The 15,502-nt window shown below is 37.0% G+C and overlaps 3 protein-coding genes across 6 annotated transcripts; 2 read left to right on the top strand and 1 right to left on the bottom strand.

The window, feature by feature from the left end:
• Positions 1–1,565: 1,565 nt before the first annotated feature.
• Positions 1,566–9,818, top strand: LOC129569585 (GATA zinc finger domain-containing protein 7). Of its 4 annotated transcripts, none has more exons than XM_055448578.1 (7): positions 1,566–4,854; positions 5,454–5,591; positions 5,682–5,809; positions 5,892–6,199; positions 6,420–6,546; positions 6,636–7,796; positions 8,157–9,818. In XM_055448578.1, exons 1-7 carry the CDS (start codon positions 4,751–4,753, stop codon positions 9,128–9,130), a joined length of 2,940 nt encoding a protein of 979 aa, XP_055304553.1. In that variant the 5' UTR covers positions 1,566–4,750; the 3' UTR covers positions 9,131–9,818. The 4 variants fall into 4 exon arrangements, with proteins under 4 accessions (XP_055304553.1, XP_055304554.1, XP_055304555.1 ...); XM_055448579.1 differs by having other exon boundaries at positions 2,035–4,854; positions 6,423–6,546; XM_055448580.1 differs by having other exon boundaries at positions 2,043–4,854; positions 6,636–7,598.
• A 696-nt stretch (positions 9,819–10,514) lies between these two features.
• Positions 10,515–13,586, bottom strand: LOC129569539 (zinc finger protein 25-like). Its single transcript, XM_055448453.1, has 4 exons — positions 12,995–13,586; positions 12,727–12,891; positions 11,577–11,747; positions 10,515–11,378 (listed from the first exon to the last, which is right to left on the bottom strand). The coding sequence occupies exons 1-4, from the start codon at positions 13,584–13,586 to the stop codon at positions 10,585–10,587; spliced, it is 1,722 nt and encodes a 573-aa protein (XP_055304428.1). The 3' UTR covers positions 10,515–10,584.
• Positions 13,587–13,824: 238 nt separating this feature from the next.
• On the top strand, positions 13,825–15,312 carry LOC129569547 (dnaJ homolog subfamily C member 8). The gene is made up of 4 exons (XM_055448464.1): positions 13,825–13,962; positions 14,037–14,357; positions 14,429–14,536; positions 14,672–15,312. Exons 1-4 carry the CDS (start codon positions 13,909–13,911, stop codon positions 14,936–14,938), a joined length of 750 nt encoding a protein of 249 aa, XP_055304439.1. The 5' UTR covers positions 13,825–13,908; the 3' UTR covers positions 14,939–15,312.
• The last annotated feature ends 190 nt before the right edge of the window (positions 15,313–15,502 follow it).

Genomic DNA, 15,502 nt, shown 5'->3' with positions numbered 1-15,502 from the left:
AAGGCAAATTTTGTGAATCTTCACCAAAAACAACCTTCAAAAACAAAAAAATCAAACAAAGGAGATGGAAGCAATCATCGAACCAATGGATATGACCATAGGCATACCAGCCACGGTCGGTGCGGACGATGTGCTCAACGATGACGTGCTGTTGGAAATCCTCAAGTATTTGAATGTGATGGACATCATTTCATATCGGCAAGTGTGTCAACGATTCGAATCAAATGCCGACAGTCATTTATCGCGAAAAGTGAAGCAATTCCACATTGATGCCACGCTTGACCACAAGTCAAAGGAGATAATCAAACACTTGGGTCAACATTTAAAAACGCTGCACTTGGTGTCCGTTCATAGTTACAAACGTGCTGATAAATTGCGCCGTCAAATCCAGTCAATAAACAAACATTGTAGCCAATTGGCAACGTTGACGATCGAAACGCGAAATTGGTACAGTGCGATGCCCTTAAGTGCATCGGTCATCAATAAATTGCACTTCGAACATTTGCGATATCTCGAATTGCACAACATTAAAATGGACAAAGACTTTGATTTGGTGCCCGCATTTGAGAATATCGAAGTGCTAAAATTGAATTCAATTAGCAGTTTCACTGGACATTCGTTGATTGGTTTAAATCGATTGGCGGTGTTGCACTTGAACTCATGCGGTCAACTGCGACCAAGCTGTCTGTACGATTTCTTCAGCGCAAAAGGAAAAATGCTCAAGGAGATTCTAGTTCACAAGTGTCGTGACATTGATGAAATCATTCTGAATGAGATTGTCGCCAATTTACCAAATATCGAATTAGTTTCGTTGATGTTCAGTTTTACGGCGTCATTTGATCCGAGCACATTGCATCGTTTACAAAATTTGAAATCATTATCACTACACAATTTCCAAACGTATGACGTGAATCGCTTTATCAAATTGCTTGCAACAAATAACAAACTCGAACATTGGGTAATCAACGGCGAGAATTTCAAGCTGTATCAATTGGACGGCAATGCCGTTGATAAGTTGGAAAAGAGTACGAATTTAAGTGAATTATCGTTTGTGAAATGTAACTATGTGACCGATGATCTGCTCCTTCGTCTCGGCCGAAATTTAAACTTGAAAAAATTCGCACTACAAGATTGCTGGGGATTCACTGTCAATGGGCTCATGAAATTCGTTCAATTCTCCAGACAATTGACCTATTTGTCGATTAGAAATTGTAAAATTTTGCGATCGGTTACAATTGATATTGCCAATATGGTGTTGGAAGATGAGGAACGACCGGCCATTCATATTGATTACGATATAGATTGCGGGTATCGACCATTCACTTGTGATTACTACGATGAAGACAGCTACGAAGACTATTCTCCTTACGACAATTACTGGGATTCAGACTCGAGTGATGGTGAATGCTAAGCTCATTTGATTTTTATTTTGTTTTCTTGTAAATTTGTACATTTAATGCTAAGATTTCGTCAGAAGAATAGTCATTATTGTTAATAGGTAGTTTGTAAGAACCATGTAAAAAGGAGAAAATATGAAATGAGTAATAAAATATAAACGAATGATTGATAACGAGGAAAAATTGTGCGTATTTTGATTAGGAAAGTCGATAAAAATTGGCAAAAATTTATGCATTTCTTGCGGAAACCGTTTTTTCCCAACGATAAAATTCGTTCAACGTGAAACGATAAAAAAAAACCGTCCACTGAACTGAAAATACCATAGCATGTAGCATAGTAAGTCTAGCCATATAAATCGCCATGGTTTGTAATCAAGATGCAGTACTCATTCAAACGGATTTGAATACAGAAGCAATGATGACAACAAATTTGCCTTGGCAAAATCGCAATTTTTCGTTTTGCCATTGTATGGTTTTCGACTAGGGAGCAAAAGACGAGTAAAAAAAAAACCAGAAATACAACAAACTGATGTCACTGATTCGAATTTTGTAAACAGACACACAAGAGAGACAGAGAGTAAGAGAGTCAGTGCTGCCAACGCTACCGAGCCCAAGTGTCGACGTCAAACATGCATTCAGACTAACACACACGTATATAATGTACCAACAATAACAACAGCTCTCTCTCACATAGCCGCCGTAAGGTGTCATGAGTCCGAAAAACGTAAATTTTGTGGAAGCAATTCATTTGAAAGCATATACAGTACACAATAGGTGTGTCAACACTTGCGTCTAACACGATTTTTTCTACGTTTGACGACGTAGCCACTGAATTTGTTGGCCGCAAACCAATATTCAACTGAAAATTGCCGACGATTTCGAGTGAACATTTTCTAGTGTTTGTGTTTTTTCTATTTCACTACGTGTGTGACGATTTTTTTTGTTGACGATTTTGCTCAAACGTGAATTTTTCTTGTTCTATTTTGTGAAATGACAGTGTGATGCATTATTTGCTTACCGAACCACCGCACATTTATATAGTATATAAATATTTCGATGTAGTGTTGTACCGATTAAGCGTGATTTGAAAGTGATTCATCACAGATACGATTATCAATGTACAATAAAACAGAGCAAATAAATAGAGATATAATAAATGAACACATTAAGTGGCGGTAATTCGTTTTTACTTGACGAAATTGGAATGACAAAAGGAAATTAACAAGAGCCATTCTCTGTGTATATATTTGGTAGTACACGTCATACGGGCTCAGTCGAACGAGGAAAAAAAATGAAAATTAAGAAATCCAATTTTCTTTGGAAATGAACCATAGTGAACCAAACGAAATAAACCACCGCATCCAGTTTTTCATCGATTCAATCGGAAATTCGATTGAAACTTTTGAAAGAAATTTCATGCAAATTAAATACTAAGACACTATTCGTTTCGGTGTGTATGGTAGTTTTTTTGTTGTTGCTTGCTTACTAGTTCCATCTGAGTGTTAGAGTGAAAGTGACAATCAAATGCGTAATGGTATGGTGTATTGGCCAGAGTGCTAGTGATTGAAGTGTTATTTACCAATCAACAACAAGCCAATTGCTAACAAAAACCATTCTTTCCTACCAACCAACCGTGATAATTTTCAATTGCTCATATAAATTGTCCAACGGAAAACGAAGCAACAATTAAAAAAAATTAGACGAAAAAAACGGAGACAAAAAAAATATTCTGGAAAAATAAAAGACTCGTCCTCGTAAAGGCAGCTGGCTCTGTTTAAAAAAAAATAAAACAAAGTTAACTGTGTGCTTTGCATCAGTTTCTATTCGCGCCACGCTTGCGATGATCACACAAAATTCATTTGTCCAACGATCGCGTATTTGTGCATTGTTCATTTAATAAAACAGACAAACGAGTTATTTTATTTTCGTTGTTGTTGTTGCTTTATTTATTCGCCTGCAACATACACTTCCATTGAATGTGTAATGTGTGTATTGTGTGTAATTGGAGATAGTGGAAAAATGAAGCAGTTCGGTCGTCGTTTGCATTTCTCTCTGAAAAGGTAGCAACACAGCAGCAGAATAGTAACAGTAACAAAGCGACAACGGTAATAAGAAAAAGCAGTGGCACGAATGAAATACACAACAAGCGCAGAAATAGTGAAAAAAAACACGAAAGACAATCAAAGTGAATTCACGAGAAAAAAAACACATGGCAAAAACAACAGCAACTGATACACACTCTGAGTTTTGAATCTGTGCGATGCTGTTTGGCTAGGCGAAAATGAAAAATAGTCTGAAATTCCGCACACTTTCATAAAAAAAGCAGCAGCAGCAGTAACGGCAAGCATTTGGGTGCTTTTTTTATTCATCAGATCCGGATCGAATAGAAAGGGAAACGAGTGAAACGAAAAGAAAGAGAGAATGAAAGTCATATAATAGAAAGAAAAAAACATCAACCAGCGATTCGTATTAATTAATTGGACTTGTGTGTATGTTTATCCGATATACAACTCGATTCGTGTTTTGTTTGTTTTGTGTCGGTGTTGTGTCTTTATCGCGCTGCTGTCTCTGTCACTGTGACGTCGGTGGCTGTTAACGATTCGCACTATTCGTTGCACCCAAATATAAAATCATTAAAATCGCTTGTTTCTAATTAAATTATATAAGCTCATGAACACACCGAAATAAAAACAATTCGGAATTAATTGCATTTGTAATTGTGATGGAGCAATAGTGCTGCTGTGGTTTGTGTGAAGTTTGTTTTGGTTTTGTGACCATACACATACACAGACACACACTCTTATTTTCAAAGTCGATAAATACTACTCGAGCAACGGGTTTGTTTTTTTTTTGCTTTCGGGCAAAGTGAATGATTTATGGTTTATATCGCATTGATCTGAGAAACGAGCGAGCAAGCGAGCGAGCGAGAGAAAGAAAGAAAACCAACGAACTTTCCATTCTTAAGAGTTCCGCAAATGTGTTGGAATGAAATATTTCGTGAACGCGAATGCCAGGAATTTATAGAATTTCACAGTCGATCAGCAAGAGCATGCAAAGCCAACGGTTTTAATCATTATGTTCGAGTATAATTGAGTGCTACTTTTCCAGTTATTGTTGTGTGTTTTTGTTTTGTTTTTTTTTTCTGGGGTGCCTTTGTAATGGAAGATCGGTGCCCGTTGGTTCGTTATTGTTCGATTTTTGTGTAAATACAAAAGATTCGTGTGCTCGAAATTGTTTTTTTTTTGCAACAAAAAAAAATTCCAAACACGGAGCGTTTACGGCACGACCGCAACGAATACAATAATAATCATAAATTTCAACAATTACAATAACCGTTTTACTTGTTCAATAACATGGAATATGGTGACTATACGGTGATAATCGTTTCGGTGATATTGAGCGTTACTTCGATCACAATGTTAGCTGCGTGCTTGTGCTGTCGCAAAAAAGTTCAAAAGTAAGTCACACATTCAGATAATGTTTATTGGCCCCTTTTATAGCAGGAATTTCGTGATTCTACCACAACGCTACATTATACGTTTAGAAAGTGCTTCGTTCCATCGTCAAGTTCATTGTCGACCCGCGTTTGTGTATTACATGAGGTCGTGACAAATAATTATCACCATGCGATTGCCACACATTAAGATTTTGCAGCCTATAGCAACACATCACCCGCCTTCGTCTTTATCGATCGGAATGTGCAGTTTGTCTTTCTTGGCGTCACAGAATTGCCATGCCATATAGTTCGTGCTAAATGACCGTTTCACTTACTAAACGGAACGCAATTATGACCTTGGTCCGCGCGCAAAACCACCACTTTTATGCATGCTCGTTTTGTTTATTAATACAATTACTCGAGATTTTCACTCAACGGAGCGAAACATGATGCAGCATTTTAATGGAAACGAACGAACAAACAAAAAATAATCATTTCTCATACTCCGTTGGGAGCATGAATCATCCAACGACGACTGAACACTACCCGTTGATTATTTGTACGTGATGTGATGTGTCGTTTTTTTCATATTTTTTTTTCTCTCCACTGTTTCGTTACAGCAATGAACTTCTCGGTTTGGAGGGTATGGTTAAAATCAAAAATCCAGATGAAAACCTCCTAAATGGCAACCATAGCATTTCAATTATTGGTGACTCAGATGTAAAAATATCCAACAATGATATCACCGATTCAAAAAGGTTTTTTTTAAAGCTTAATTAAATGACACCGCTTTTGAAAATGTCAACTCATTTTTTTTCGTTCCTCCGCTCTCGTTATTGAAACAACAGATCACTGAATGTACCGCATCGCAGTTTGCCCGACATTCCCATTTCCGATCCAAATCAATTGGATACAAATTCCGATCTATATGCCACTGTCGGCGATAAAGTTGGTGACAAACCTCAAGGACAAAGTCGTAAGTAACCGTTTTTTTTTAACCTCTCTTGAATACTTTTAACCAATTTGTCATGCGTCTGATATTTTTTGTCAATTCTTAGCTGCATCTAGCGCAAAGAAACAGATCAGTGTATCGCAACATAGTTCCATAAGCCAAGCGGATGACTGTAGCTCCCCGTATGCCCGAGTTCGATCTCCAGCACATGCCTACGACAAAGTACGGCCCGCTGAACATCCATATGCTCAAGTTAAATCGATCGGTGACAACTCCAATCGACCGTCAACATCAAACACAACCACTTCAGCCAACAATTTAAATGCTGAAAATAACAATCCCAACGATAATGATTCGTTATCACGACGCAGCTCGCATGAGAGCCTATTGGACTCGGTTGATGGAAGACAACAAGTAAGAAAATTCACACTTTCTAATCGCAATTTTGAGCATTTTTCTGCTGAAAACTTCCATTTTTGATTGACCTCCTTATGTTTTAGATGATTTTGGACTATCTTTTTAGATAATATTTGAAGTCGATTATTCGATTATCAACTTAATGCAAATTTTTAGTTTAATGAATGATCTCATATTCAATTTAAAATTCTAATTGCTTGTCTCTTTATTCGATCAGCAGGTGATTCCAGCGGCATCGGCAATCGCAGGTAGAGTGTCAGCTAGTCAAGAATTACCGTATATGACGCCACCAATCGTACAACCGCAACACCAATATTTCAGTGGTGATTCACAAGATTCGTCAAGTATGTTATCGCATATTCAATCGATTGTAATTTCATTGTTCCAAGAAGAACGATTTCTAACCCAAACCATACACTTTTAAATTTTACAGAGGGTTACACAAGTATCAGTGTACGCGAGCCGTTGGCAAATATCATAGCACAAACGAAGAAACAGAACGCTCAAATTCGACGACGAGAAATATCGGACTCACACTATGCAACCGTTTCTGATGACTCGGACGAAATGTATGCGGCGATTGAAGATCCAAATAATCTGGTTGAATTGTACACAAGTGGTTCGGAGACTTATGCCCAAATTCAACCGCAAGAGCCAATGGTTGTATCGGTGGAAATCAATCCGGCTCCGCCACTTTCAATCAACAATACACCAGCTCCAAGTACACTACCATCGCTGATATCGCATCCGACTTCGACTCAATCGAACTCACTCAATGCAACAACACCGCGAAACAGCGTAAACGAAGCGACTGTAGATATGTTAAAGGCAGCTGCACACTCGAGGCAAGCGTCATCGTCGAGTTGCACGAGTTCGGTCGGAAATTTGGGCTCACCAAAGCCTGAAAAACGACAAGCAAACAGTCCTCTTCCTCCGACCCCAAAAGGTACACATCATTACCAGAGCAATAGCAGCCTTGCGAATCCGATATCACTTCAATCGGGACGAAATTCGGCTGCTTCGGTAATTGAAGTGGGTCATCCGGGCCAACGACAAGTGTCCCGTGAAAATTTGGCCGAAAATCGAAATCATTTGCGTCCAGTTCATGGCAGCGACGATGAGCCACGCAAAAATCGTCTATCAAAAGATTTAGAAGGAATGTACGCAAAGGTGATGAAGAAAAATAAACTGTCAACGGCGCCGTCCGAAAACACATCACCAGTGCCTATTCGTAAAGTGCTAAACGAAGAACCACAACCACAACCGCAACAAATGCAACAGCAACAGCAACAGCAACCACAATCACAACGCCAAAGCCTATTCTTATCCGATCCAGATATTGCACGCGAAATCAATTTGCCCGAAGCGTTAAGCAAATCGATACACACGTCACCAGGTAAAAATAGCATTAAATCAGCCCAGCTCAACGATGACAACGACTATGAAACAATTGACAAACGACGAACACGAAGCAGTAGCTCAAATTATGATTCAAAAAATGATCCAGGATACGAAACAATACCGGCTGATCTGCCCGGTGGAGCCAATAAACCAAACTCAAATCGCAATTCAAGCCATGCTCCAACTCCACCAGGTGAATTACATCACATTGCCAATTTTGCGCCAAATTTATTTTTGCCAACAAAAAAAACCAAATATTTCAAATTTTCTATTAACCAATTTTATACACAGCCGAACTAACCGAATTGTCTTTTTGTCATTTTAATCTCGAAAAAAAAACGCTTTCTGTTCCCCCTTCTAAACCAATTTTCCATCCAAAATGTACTGTCATACATCTGTGTGTATGTAGTCAATCTGGACAAAATCTAATGTAATAACACCAATTTTATTTCTGCTTGCCTATATGTAGTTTAGTTGTATTGCTGTTCAACAACCCAGTTGAAATTGTTGAAGAATGTCTGACTAACTGAAATTGGTTTTGACTGTATTTTAGGCATTTTTCTTCATAAGCTGTCACAACATTCGCTGAACACATTCCCCGAGGCGAAAACACTGTTTGAAGACGAGCCGGGCTATGAAAGTTTACCCGATCAATCGTCAAACGATCCAGGCTATGAGACTGTTGAACAATCACATGCAAAGGATACATCGAAAAAAAATGGTTCTGACTATGATCCGAATTATGAAACGCTACGACCAACCACAAAAGCCGATTCGGTCGATCATTACGCCAAAGTGTTGAATAAAAAACTTGAAAACAACGACGGATACAGTAGTATAAAAGTAAAAAATACCATTATAAGCAGCGAAGACGATGAGAATTTAGGGTATTGCACAATATCCGAAGATCGAGTGGCGTCAACATCGAAAAATCATGATTACGCTAGTATCCGTGATACAACCAAAGAGCATGAAAATGTTTATTCAAGTATAACGAATGACATGGAACCTGATCCATCGAGGAATAATTCGACGATAAAGACTAGTTCATCGCTAGCCTCAACACCATCACCAATCATTATGTCACCGAATATGAGCGTTTCAATGACATCCACCATTTCTGACACAAAAACACTGACATCACCATCGAGCGATGGTGATTCCAGCTCAAATACACCCATTTGTTACAATAGCATTCGTAGCACAGATAGAAGCCAATTAACCGTAAGCGTTAGTAATTATGAATCGTTGACGGGCAGTGAATCTGATTCAAACTACGAGTCAGTACGGTATTTGAATGCAAAAGACCGTGAAAATCCTTATGAACAATTGTATAATGAATCCGATATTAAGTATGACACATTGAAACGAGATGATACAAGCAGTAGTGTGGCCGGATTGTATGCGACATCATCGAAAAATGCTGCCGATTTCAGTAAAAATAGCAGTCTGAGCAGTAGCAGCGGAAGTGGCCTAGGTGGTCGTAGCACCAGTTCACTAAATAATAACTCCGATGCAGCCAGTTAATTGACACAACATTCTGCTTGTCATCTCGATCATTTGCAATCCAGAATATGTGACAGATTTAAATCACTAATCCTATTTAATTGCACCTAAATACTTCCAACAACTACTTGAACAAAATATATCGCTATGGTTTTTTTTATATACCTATACAATTATTAATTCTAAGCAATTTGAGAATGAAAAACAAAAACACGTTAAATGAAAGAAAAATTCCAATTGTGATCACTATATTTGAATCGAAACAAATGCAACACTTTTTTTGTTTTGTGTAGAGAAATTTTAAGGCATAAACGATTAAGCTACAATTTTATTTTATACCATTAGCTTTTTTTTCGCATGTAAGAATTGAAACTACTTGTTATTAATTGATTATTGGAAAGCTATTATTCTTTTTCGCTTCACCAAAATCATAATCCGTAATTTTATTTAAGTAATAAAGAGGAAACAAATCTAGTGCGCACATAGTTTAAATTAAACTAGCTTCAATGTGTAAATAAAAATGAGAATAGGCAATTTTAAGCTTTTTGTATCATTTTAAGCCAATTAAATCTTAAGTACAAAATCAAATTATTATCAGTTGCACGCTGAAGTTATGACTAATTTATTTGATTTTTACATTTTAACAAATAAAATGCCCAATACTATTAAACAAATTGGCCAATTATATTTCAAACGGTTGAAATGGAAATGCATTGCGGTTTTATTTCTTTTCTATTTGATTCATTCTTGATTTGATTTATAGGAAGTTATAAATTTTCAATAAAATTAATTTGATGCACTTTTTGTCGGTTTGCGTACAGTGAGTATGTATAAATATTAAACTGTTCCGAAGAGCTTGAATGATACAATAGATGATTATCATATTCTGGTGCGACGCGTTGAACTGAAAAGTGACATACTGTGATGATTTATTTCGATTAGGTTTGTAGGTTTTTTTTAAATCTTTCTTTGCTCACGATTCGCTCAAACAGAATCGCCAGTACTGAACACAGCTTTTTATTCTACGCAATTGAAAAAATTGAAAAAATTGAATGTGAATTGAAATCCCAGACAGGTTTGTACAAGTATTTTTCTGTATAGTGATTCAATCTATTGAATCATTATTCCGCAGAATGTTTTTAATTGATAATTTCTAATCATTTTTCAACAAAATTATACATTTAAAATTAGCAATAAAACAAGAAATCGATTTGATTAAAAACGTTCATGAGATTACCTCTGGCGAATTTTATTTACAGTCTATCAACTTAAATTTCATTATAACACTGCAATCGTGTGTATATGTTTAGTCTGGTGTTTAATATACTTACGTTCAGTGTCAAGTTCACGTATTTCAAAATTTATTAGAAAATTACTTCATTCAACAAATAAACAAGACCGAAGGTTTTCAGCTTCAAAAAAATCCATTTAATTTCAAATGTTCACTGTAAACAGACACATTTCTTGATAAAATCTTATCTGCGATAAAATTCATATTTTTCGATCATTTTTTTCGGTGGTCGATCAATGACCATGGTGGGTGTTGAGCTTGGCTTGTAATTTTTCTTCGGTGATCTCCTGGGCTGCATCGAAGCATCATCATTTGTGCTGGCGTTGCTTGAATCTGGTTGCTTTTTAAGATATGGTGACAAAAGCTGGCGATAAACCGTTAAATTGGTATTGGTATTGATCAAGGGCAACGGTGCAATGTTCGGGAATGCATCAAAGTTCAATGGCTCAAGTGATGGTAAATTGACGCCGATTTCTGCAATTGGATCTGGTTCAGTTGCCGTTGAACTTAACTGTCCATGTACCACCTCAAGTGATTCTTCAACCTGAATTGGTTCAGGTTTATCGACGATTTCAGCTTGTTTTGCACTCTTTTCTTCTCCCTTTTGCACTGACACATCCTGCGATCGGCCCACAAATTTGATGACCGATGTCGCAATATTCCTTACAACACTCAATGGCTTGATTGGCTCCTCTTCAACCGATTTTCTCACTTCATTCAATTCTTGTACACAAGCTGCCACATTTACAGATTGGTCGGTGTTCATAGCTGCTCTTGATTTCTCAGTCTTCTCCTCTCTCACCACATTCGAACAAGCTATTGAGTTGGTTTTCCTCTTTTCAAAATTATCGAAAATCTTGTCTAAAATTAGCTGTAGCTCTTCGTCAGACTCGGAATGCAAATTCCGTACGTGTCGACGAATGTTATCCTTTCTGCCACTCTTCGCCGAACATAGCGTGCATTCGTAAAATAGATTGTCTGTGGAATGGAACGAAAAAAATTCGGTGTGAATTTTGTGAATTTTTTATGTGTTTTGACTGTAAATGGACGCCAATTTGTATGAATGAAACGAAGGAGAGAAAAACATGAATCGAAATTTATGATGGAAAGTGTTTTCCAGACGAAAATTGGCTGCAATTACAAACGAATGCATTTTTTCCCTTGCTGATTACTCACCTAAATGCGTTTTCCAATGTCGTTCGAGCGTTCGCTGGTCGATGAATTTTTTGGAGCATTTCTCACACTGATACGGTTTCGATTTACTATGTACCGTCAGCATATGGGTTTTTAAGGCACTGTTTCCGCTAAACGAATTCTTGCATATTGGACAGACTTTTCGGTTGAGGCCTGTGTGGATGGAAAAAGGAATGATTTATTTTGTGAACTTAAGTGTATGTTTTTTCGACACCGCAAAAGGGTGAATGGCCGCGACGTTGGGGATGTCCAGAAAATGTAAAGAAATGGTAAGCTACCCACGGTCTCTATTGTTCTATATTTTTATGTTGAATTCACATTAAATGTACACGATTGACACGAATATTCAATTTATTTCACCAATTCACACCGATATACCGATGAATAGCGATGAAAAGCCAATAACATAGATAATAGCGTACGACCAATTGATATTTTCCCCTAGGATAATAATGTGTTGTTGAATGTGAATTGAATGAAACAAACTTGATAATTTCACAGGAAGACTAAATTGATAGAAGAACTTAAACTCTACAGAACAAAATAATAAAGGGACATTCTCTCTTCGATGAAATCTGTACCTGAGATATAATGAATAGGAAGTACATCTATTGACACTTACAACACGAAAAAAACTGTTTGAAAATATTTTTTATCAAATTTTAACCGAATCTAACAAAAATCCTTTCCCAAAGGCTATAGCTTCAAATGAAATCATCACAGTGAGGTCAATTAACGACTTGATCTTGTTTATTTTCATTCTGATAATAAATCAATCTTGAAACCACATTTTTTTTTCTTTGAATCGAAAAATCTATACAACTTTATAATAAAAAGAAAAACTTTTTCACAGAAACTTTTGCATAGTTGTAACTGTTCGAAATTGCTTCAAATGAAGTTGAAAAAATGGAATATTCTATCGAGTTCATTTTCCACTGGTATTTTCTGAGTGCTGCCATCAATATGAACTACTTCAATACTTGTGTACAAAAATGACCACCTAACCACAAGATATGCACATTAATCACACGTTCCTAACACCGCCATTGGTTATCCACAAGAACTCTCCCAAAATAGGCTCTTCGAATGGATACATATCATACATATTTCATAGATTAAGTGATATACCAACCCGAATGGCTTTGAATGTGTTTGGTCAGATTTGATTTGACCAAAAAGCGTTTCCCACATTCTGAACACTTGTGAAACACGTTGTTGTGTCGGTTCTGGTGAATATTAAGCTGCTCCTTATAAAGAAATTTTTCATCACATTGTGAACATTGGTACTTGAAATCATCTGAAACAGTAAAAAGATGGTTCAAGAAGTATTTAAAAATTCATGGAATCATCTCTAGTAATGAAGAAGTAATTTCTGAAGTTTAATCAAGAGATCCGCTCACTTTGATGTTTCTTCATATGTTTTTTTAGTGCGATTGGTCCCGAATAAATCTTCTGACAGTGTGGGCATGCGAATTGTTTGTCGGTGTTATGTGTGCTTTGGTGATAGTTCATATGAGCGAGGGTAATAAACTGTTTGTCACATTGATTGCATTGGAATGGTTTGGAGCGTGTTTTATCGCAGAACACATGATATTTGCGATTGTTCCTACTCTTGAAACTTTTCTGGCAAATTGTGCACTTGTACCGAACCTCGTCACCATTTTCATTCATCGTAATAATATGTGATACATCTTCGTTGATTTCGCCAGCAAAAGGTGCTTCGCCAGCTCTGCCCGCATTCAAAACTTTGACACTTTCGCTACTCGACGGAATCACCTCAAAACTACTTTCATGACCATTGGATCGTCTATCAATTTCACTAGGACATTCTCTTCCTTTGTTTCGTGCACAAATCGAGCACCCGTCTTCCTCTTTGATAAAACATTCCCGACACTTTTGATGACCACAAATCTCAACAATTATCCGACTACTCGACTGATCCAAAAACCGACAGCATACACAACATTGCGTTTCCGCATATCGCGAGCACATTTTCGTCAGTGGAATTGCAACATTTTGAGCAGATAATTTCAAAGAGAAAGAAAGAAAAAAACAAACCAAATTCCGACTTATTGAAATATAAACACAATGTTTTGACAGCTGATTCTGCGTCAATTGTTTTGGTTTGTTCAACTGAATGAAGGTGTAACAACTGTTCGGCAAAAATGTATGGTAAACTGTCACTCACTCTTGTCAGTGAAATTATAGTTTGGTGCTAATCTCATTGTTCGGCGTTGTTTGTGCTTCCAAACGAGCCAAAAATTGTAATAAACATTAACATTAGGTCGAACATTGAAACGAAAAATACGGGAAAATGTCGGGAGAAGGTGCTTCGGGCTCGGAGTCATTTGATAATTACTATCAGGAGGTAAGGTTTAATTCACATTTGCATGGTGCATTTCGGTAGTAAATCGTACTCCCTACGTTTGCAAATGATTTTAGGTAAAGAAAATTGAAGCCCGCGATTCAGTTTTAACGTCTGAGCAACAAATCAACCGTTTATTACGTCCTGGATCAACCTATTTCAATTTAAATCCATTCGAAGTACTTCAAGTCGAACCAGAATTGACTGTGGATCAAATCAAAAAGAAATACCGTAGTCTATCGTTCTTAGTGCATCCAGATAAGAATCAAGAGAATCAAGAACGTGCTCAATTGGCCTTTGAAGCAGTGAACAAAGCATGGAAAACACTGGAGAATGAAGTTACACGCAAAAAATGCTTGGATATCTACGAAGAGGCTAAAGATCGCACAGACCACATGGTGAGTGTTCAATGTTTGAGTATTTTTGGTTCGAATTTGGCATCAATGGTAATGATTATGTTTGGATTTAGATTTCAGAGAAGCGTAAAAAGCTGAAAAAGGAAGGCAAAACCAATGAACCTATCCCAGAAGATGATGCAGACAAGTACAAACACGCCGTTTATGTAATGGTTATGAAGGTAAGCTGCTGAAATCTTTGATTTTTTTAAACTCAATTCTATGTTTTGTGTTTACTTTTTTGCTTTGACTTGCCCTTAAATGGGTTAAACTGAGCTCAATTCGTTAATTTGTTTCACTCTTTTATCTTGTTGCAGCTTTTTGCCGATATGGAACGTCGTCGTCAGCAGTTGGAAACGCGTGACATGGAAGAAAGAAAGCGAAAAAGAGAGACTGAAATCGAGGAAGAAGAGCGTTCAAAGGCTGACAATGAATGGCAAAAGAATTTCGAAGAGTCTCGACAAAGCCGTGTGAACAGTTGGCATGACTTCCAATCGGGATCTGGATCGAAAAAGAAGAAATCAAAAAAAGAAAAGAAACCATATTCATTCAATCCGCCAAAATTCAAGCCAGAAACGCGATAAATTTGACCATTTTGATACATAAAAAAGCGCAACAAAAGAGGATAAACTCATACACACACGTTGATTGAACATACCTTTTTGGAATTGTCTCCCTTATAAAAAAGAGTAATTGTATTTAATTGAAATTAGAGTTTCTAATTCTAGAATAAAAATGTAGCATAGGACTGATTAATTCGAAGAAAGTTAATTCGAAAGTTATTACAAAAAAATCAAGGACATTTACATTTTATCATCATCAACAAACCACAACAGATATTTAAATAGGGCCATTTTTTGAAGTGCGTAATTTTACCGATAAACAAGAAAATTTAAATGTAAAATGTGACTCAATGTTAATTATATTAAAGCAATAAATTTTCGAATCAAAATATAAACATTTTCACATTTGACTCGCTCTGGTTTGCTCTTCTTCTTATTTCGTTGGGCCCGCATCAAACAACAAACATACGAATGTGGACGCCACTTAACATACATACTTCAACCGTGTGTAATAAACAATGCCGTCGTTCAGCAGCAGCCGCCGCAGCGTATGAGCAACACACACTCAAGCATATAAGCATACGT

Source organism: Sitodiplosis mosellana, unplaced genomic scaffold, assembly GCF_009176505.1.
Source record: "Sitodiplosis mosellana isolate CC-2019 unplaced genomic scaffold, AAFC_SMos_1.0 Smas_scaffold_38, whole genome shotgun sequence".
Lineage (NCBI taxonomy): Eukaryota > Metazoa > Arthropoda > Insecta > Diptera > Cecidomyiidae > Sitodiplosis > Sitodiplosis mosellana.
The sequence above is the reverse complement of the archived record's forward strand: the minus strand, read 5'-3'. Positions and strand labels throughout refer to the sequence as shown.

Excerpts from the sequence above, each read along its gene's own strand:
- LOC129569585 (XM_055448578.1), top strand. The coding sequence starts at position 4,751 with ATGGAATATGGTGACTATACGGTGATAATCGTTTCGGTGATATTGAGC. Across the intron at positions 4,855-5,453 it reads TGTCGCAAAAAAGTTCAAAA|CAATGAACTTCTCGGTTTGG; the intron begins GTAAGTCACACA and ends GTTTCGTTACAG. Across the intron at positions 6,547-6,635 it reads TGATTCACAAGATTCGTCAA|AGGGTTACACAAGTATCAGT; the intron begins GTATGTTATCGC and ends TAAATTTTACAG.
- LOC129569539 (XM_055448453.1), bottom strand. The coding sequence starts at position 13,586 with ATGTGCTCGCGATATGCGGAAACGCAATGTTGTGTATGCTGTCGGTTT. Across the intron at positions 12,892-12,994 it reads ACATATGAAGAAACATCAAA|ATGATTTCAAGTACCAATGT; the intron begins GTGAGCGGATCT and ends TTACTGTTTCAG. Across the intron at positions 11,748-12,726 it reads ACACATTCAAAGCCATTCGG|GCCTCAACCGAAAAGTCTGT; the intron begins GTTGGTATATCA and ends CCATCCACACAG.
- LOC129569547 (XM_055448464.1), top strand. The coding sequence starts at position 13,909 with ATGTCGGGAGAAGGTGCTTCGGGCTCGGAGTCATTTGATAATTACTAT. Across the intron at positions 13,963-14,036 it reads TTGATAATTACTATCAGGAG|GTAAAGAAAATTGAAGCCCG; the intron begins GTAAGGTTTAAT and ends AAATGATTTTAG. Across the intron at positions 14,358-14,428 it reads AAGATCGCACAGACCACATG|ATTTCAGAGAAGCGTAAAAA; the intron begins GTGAGTGTTCAA and ends GTTTGGATTTAG.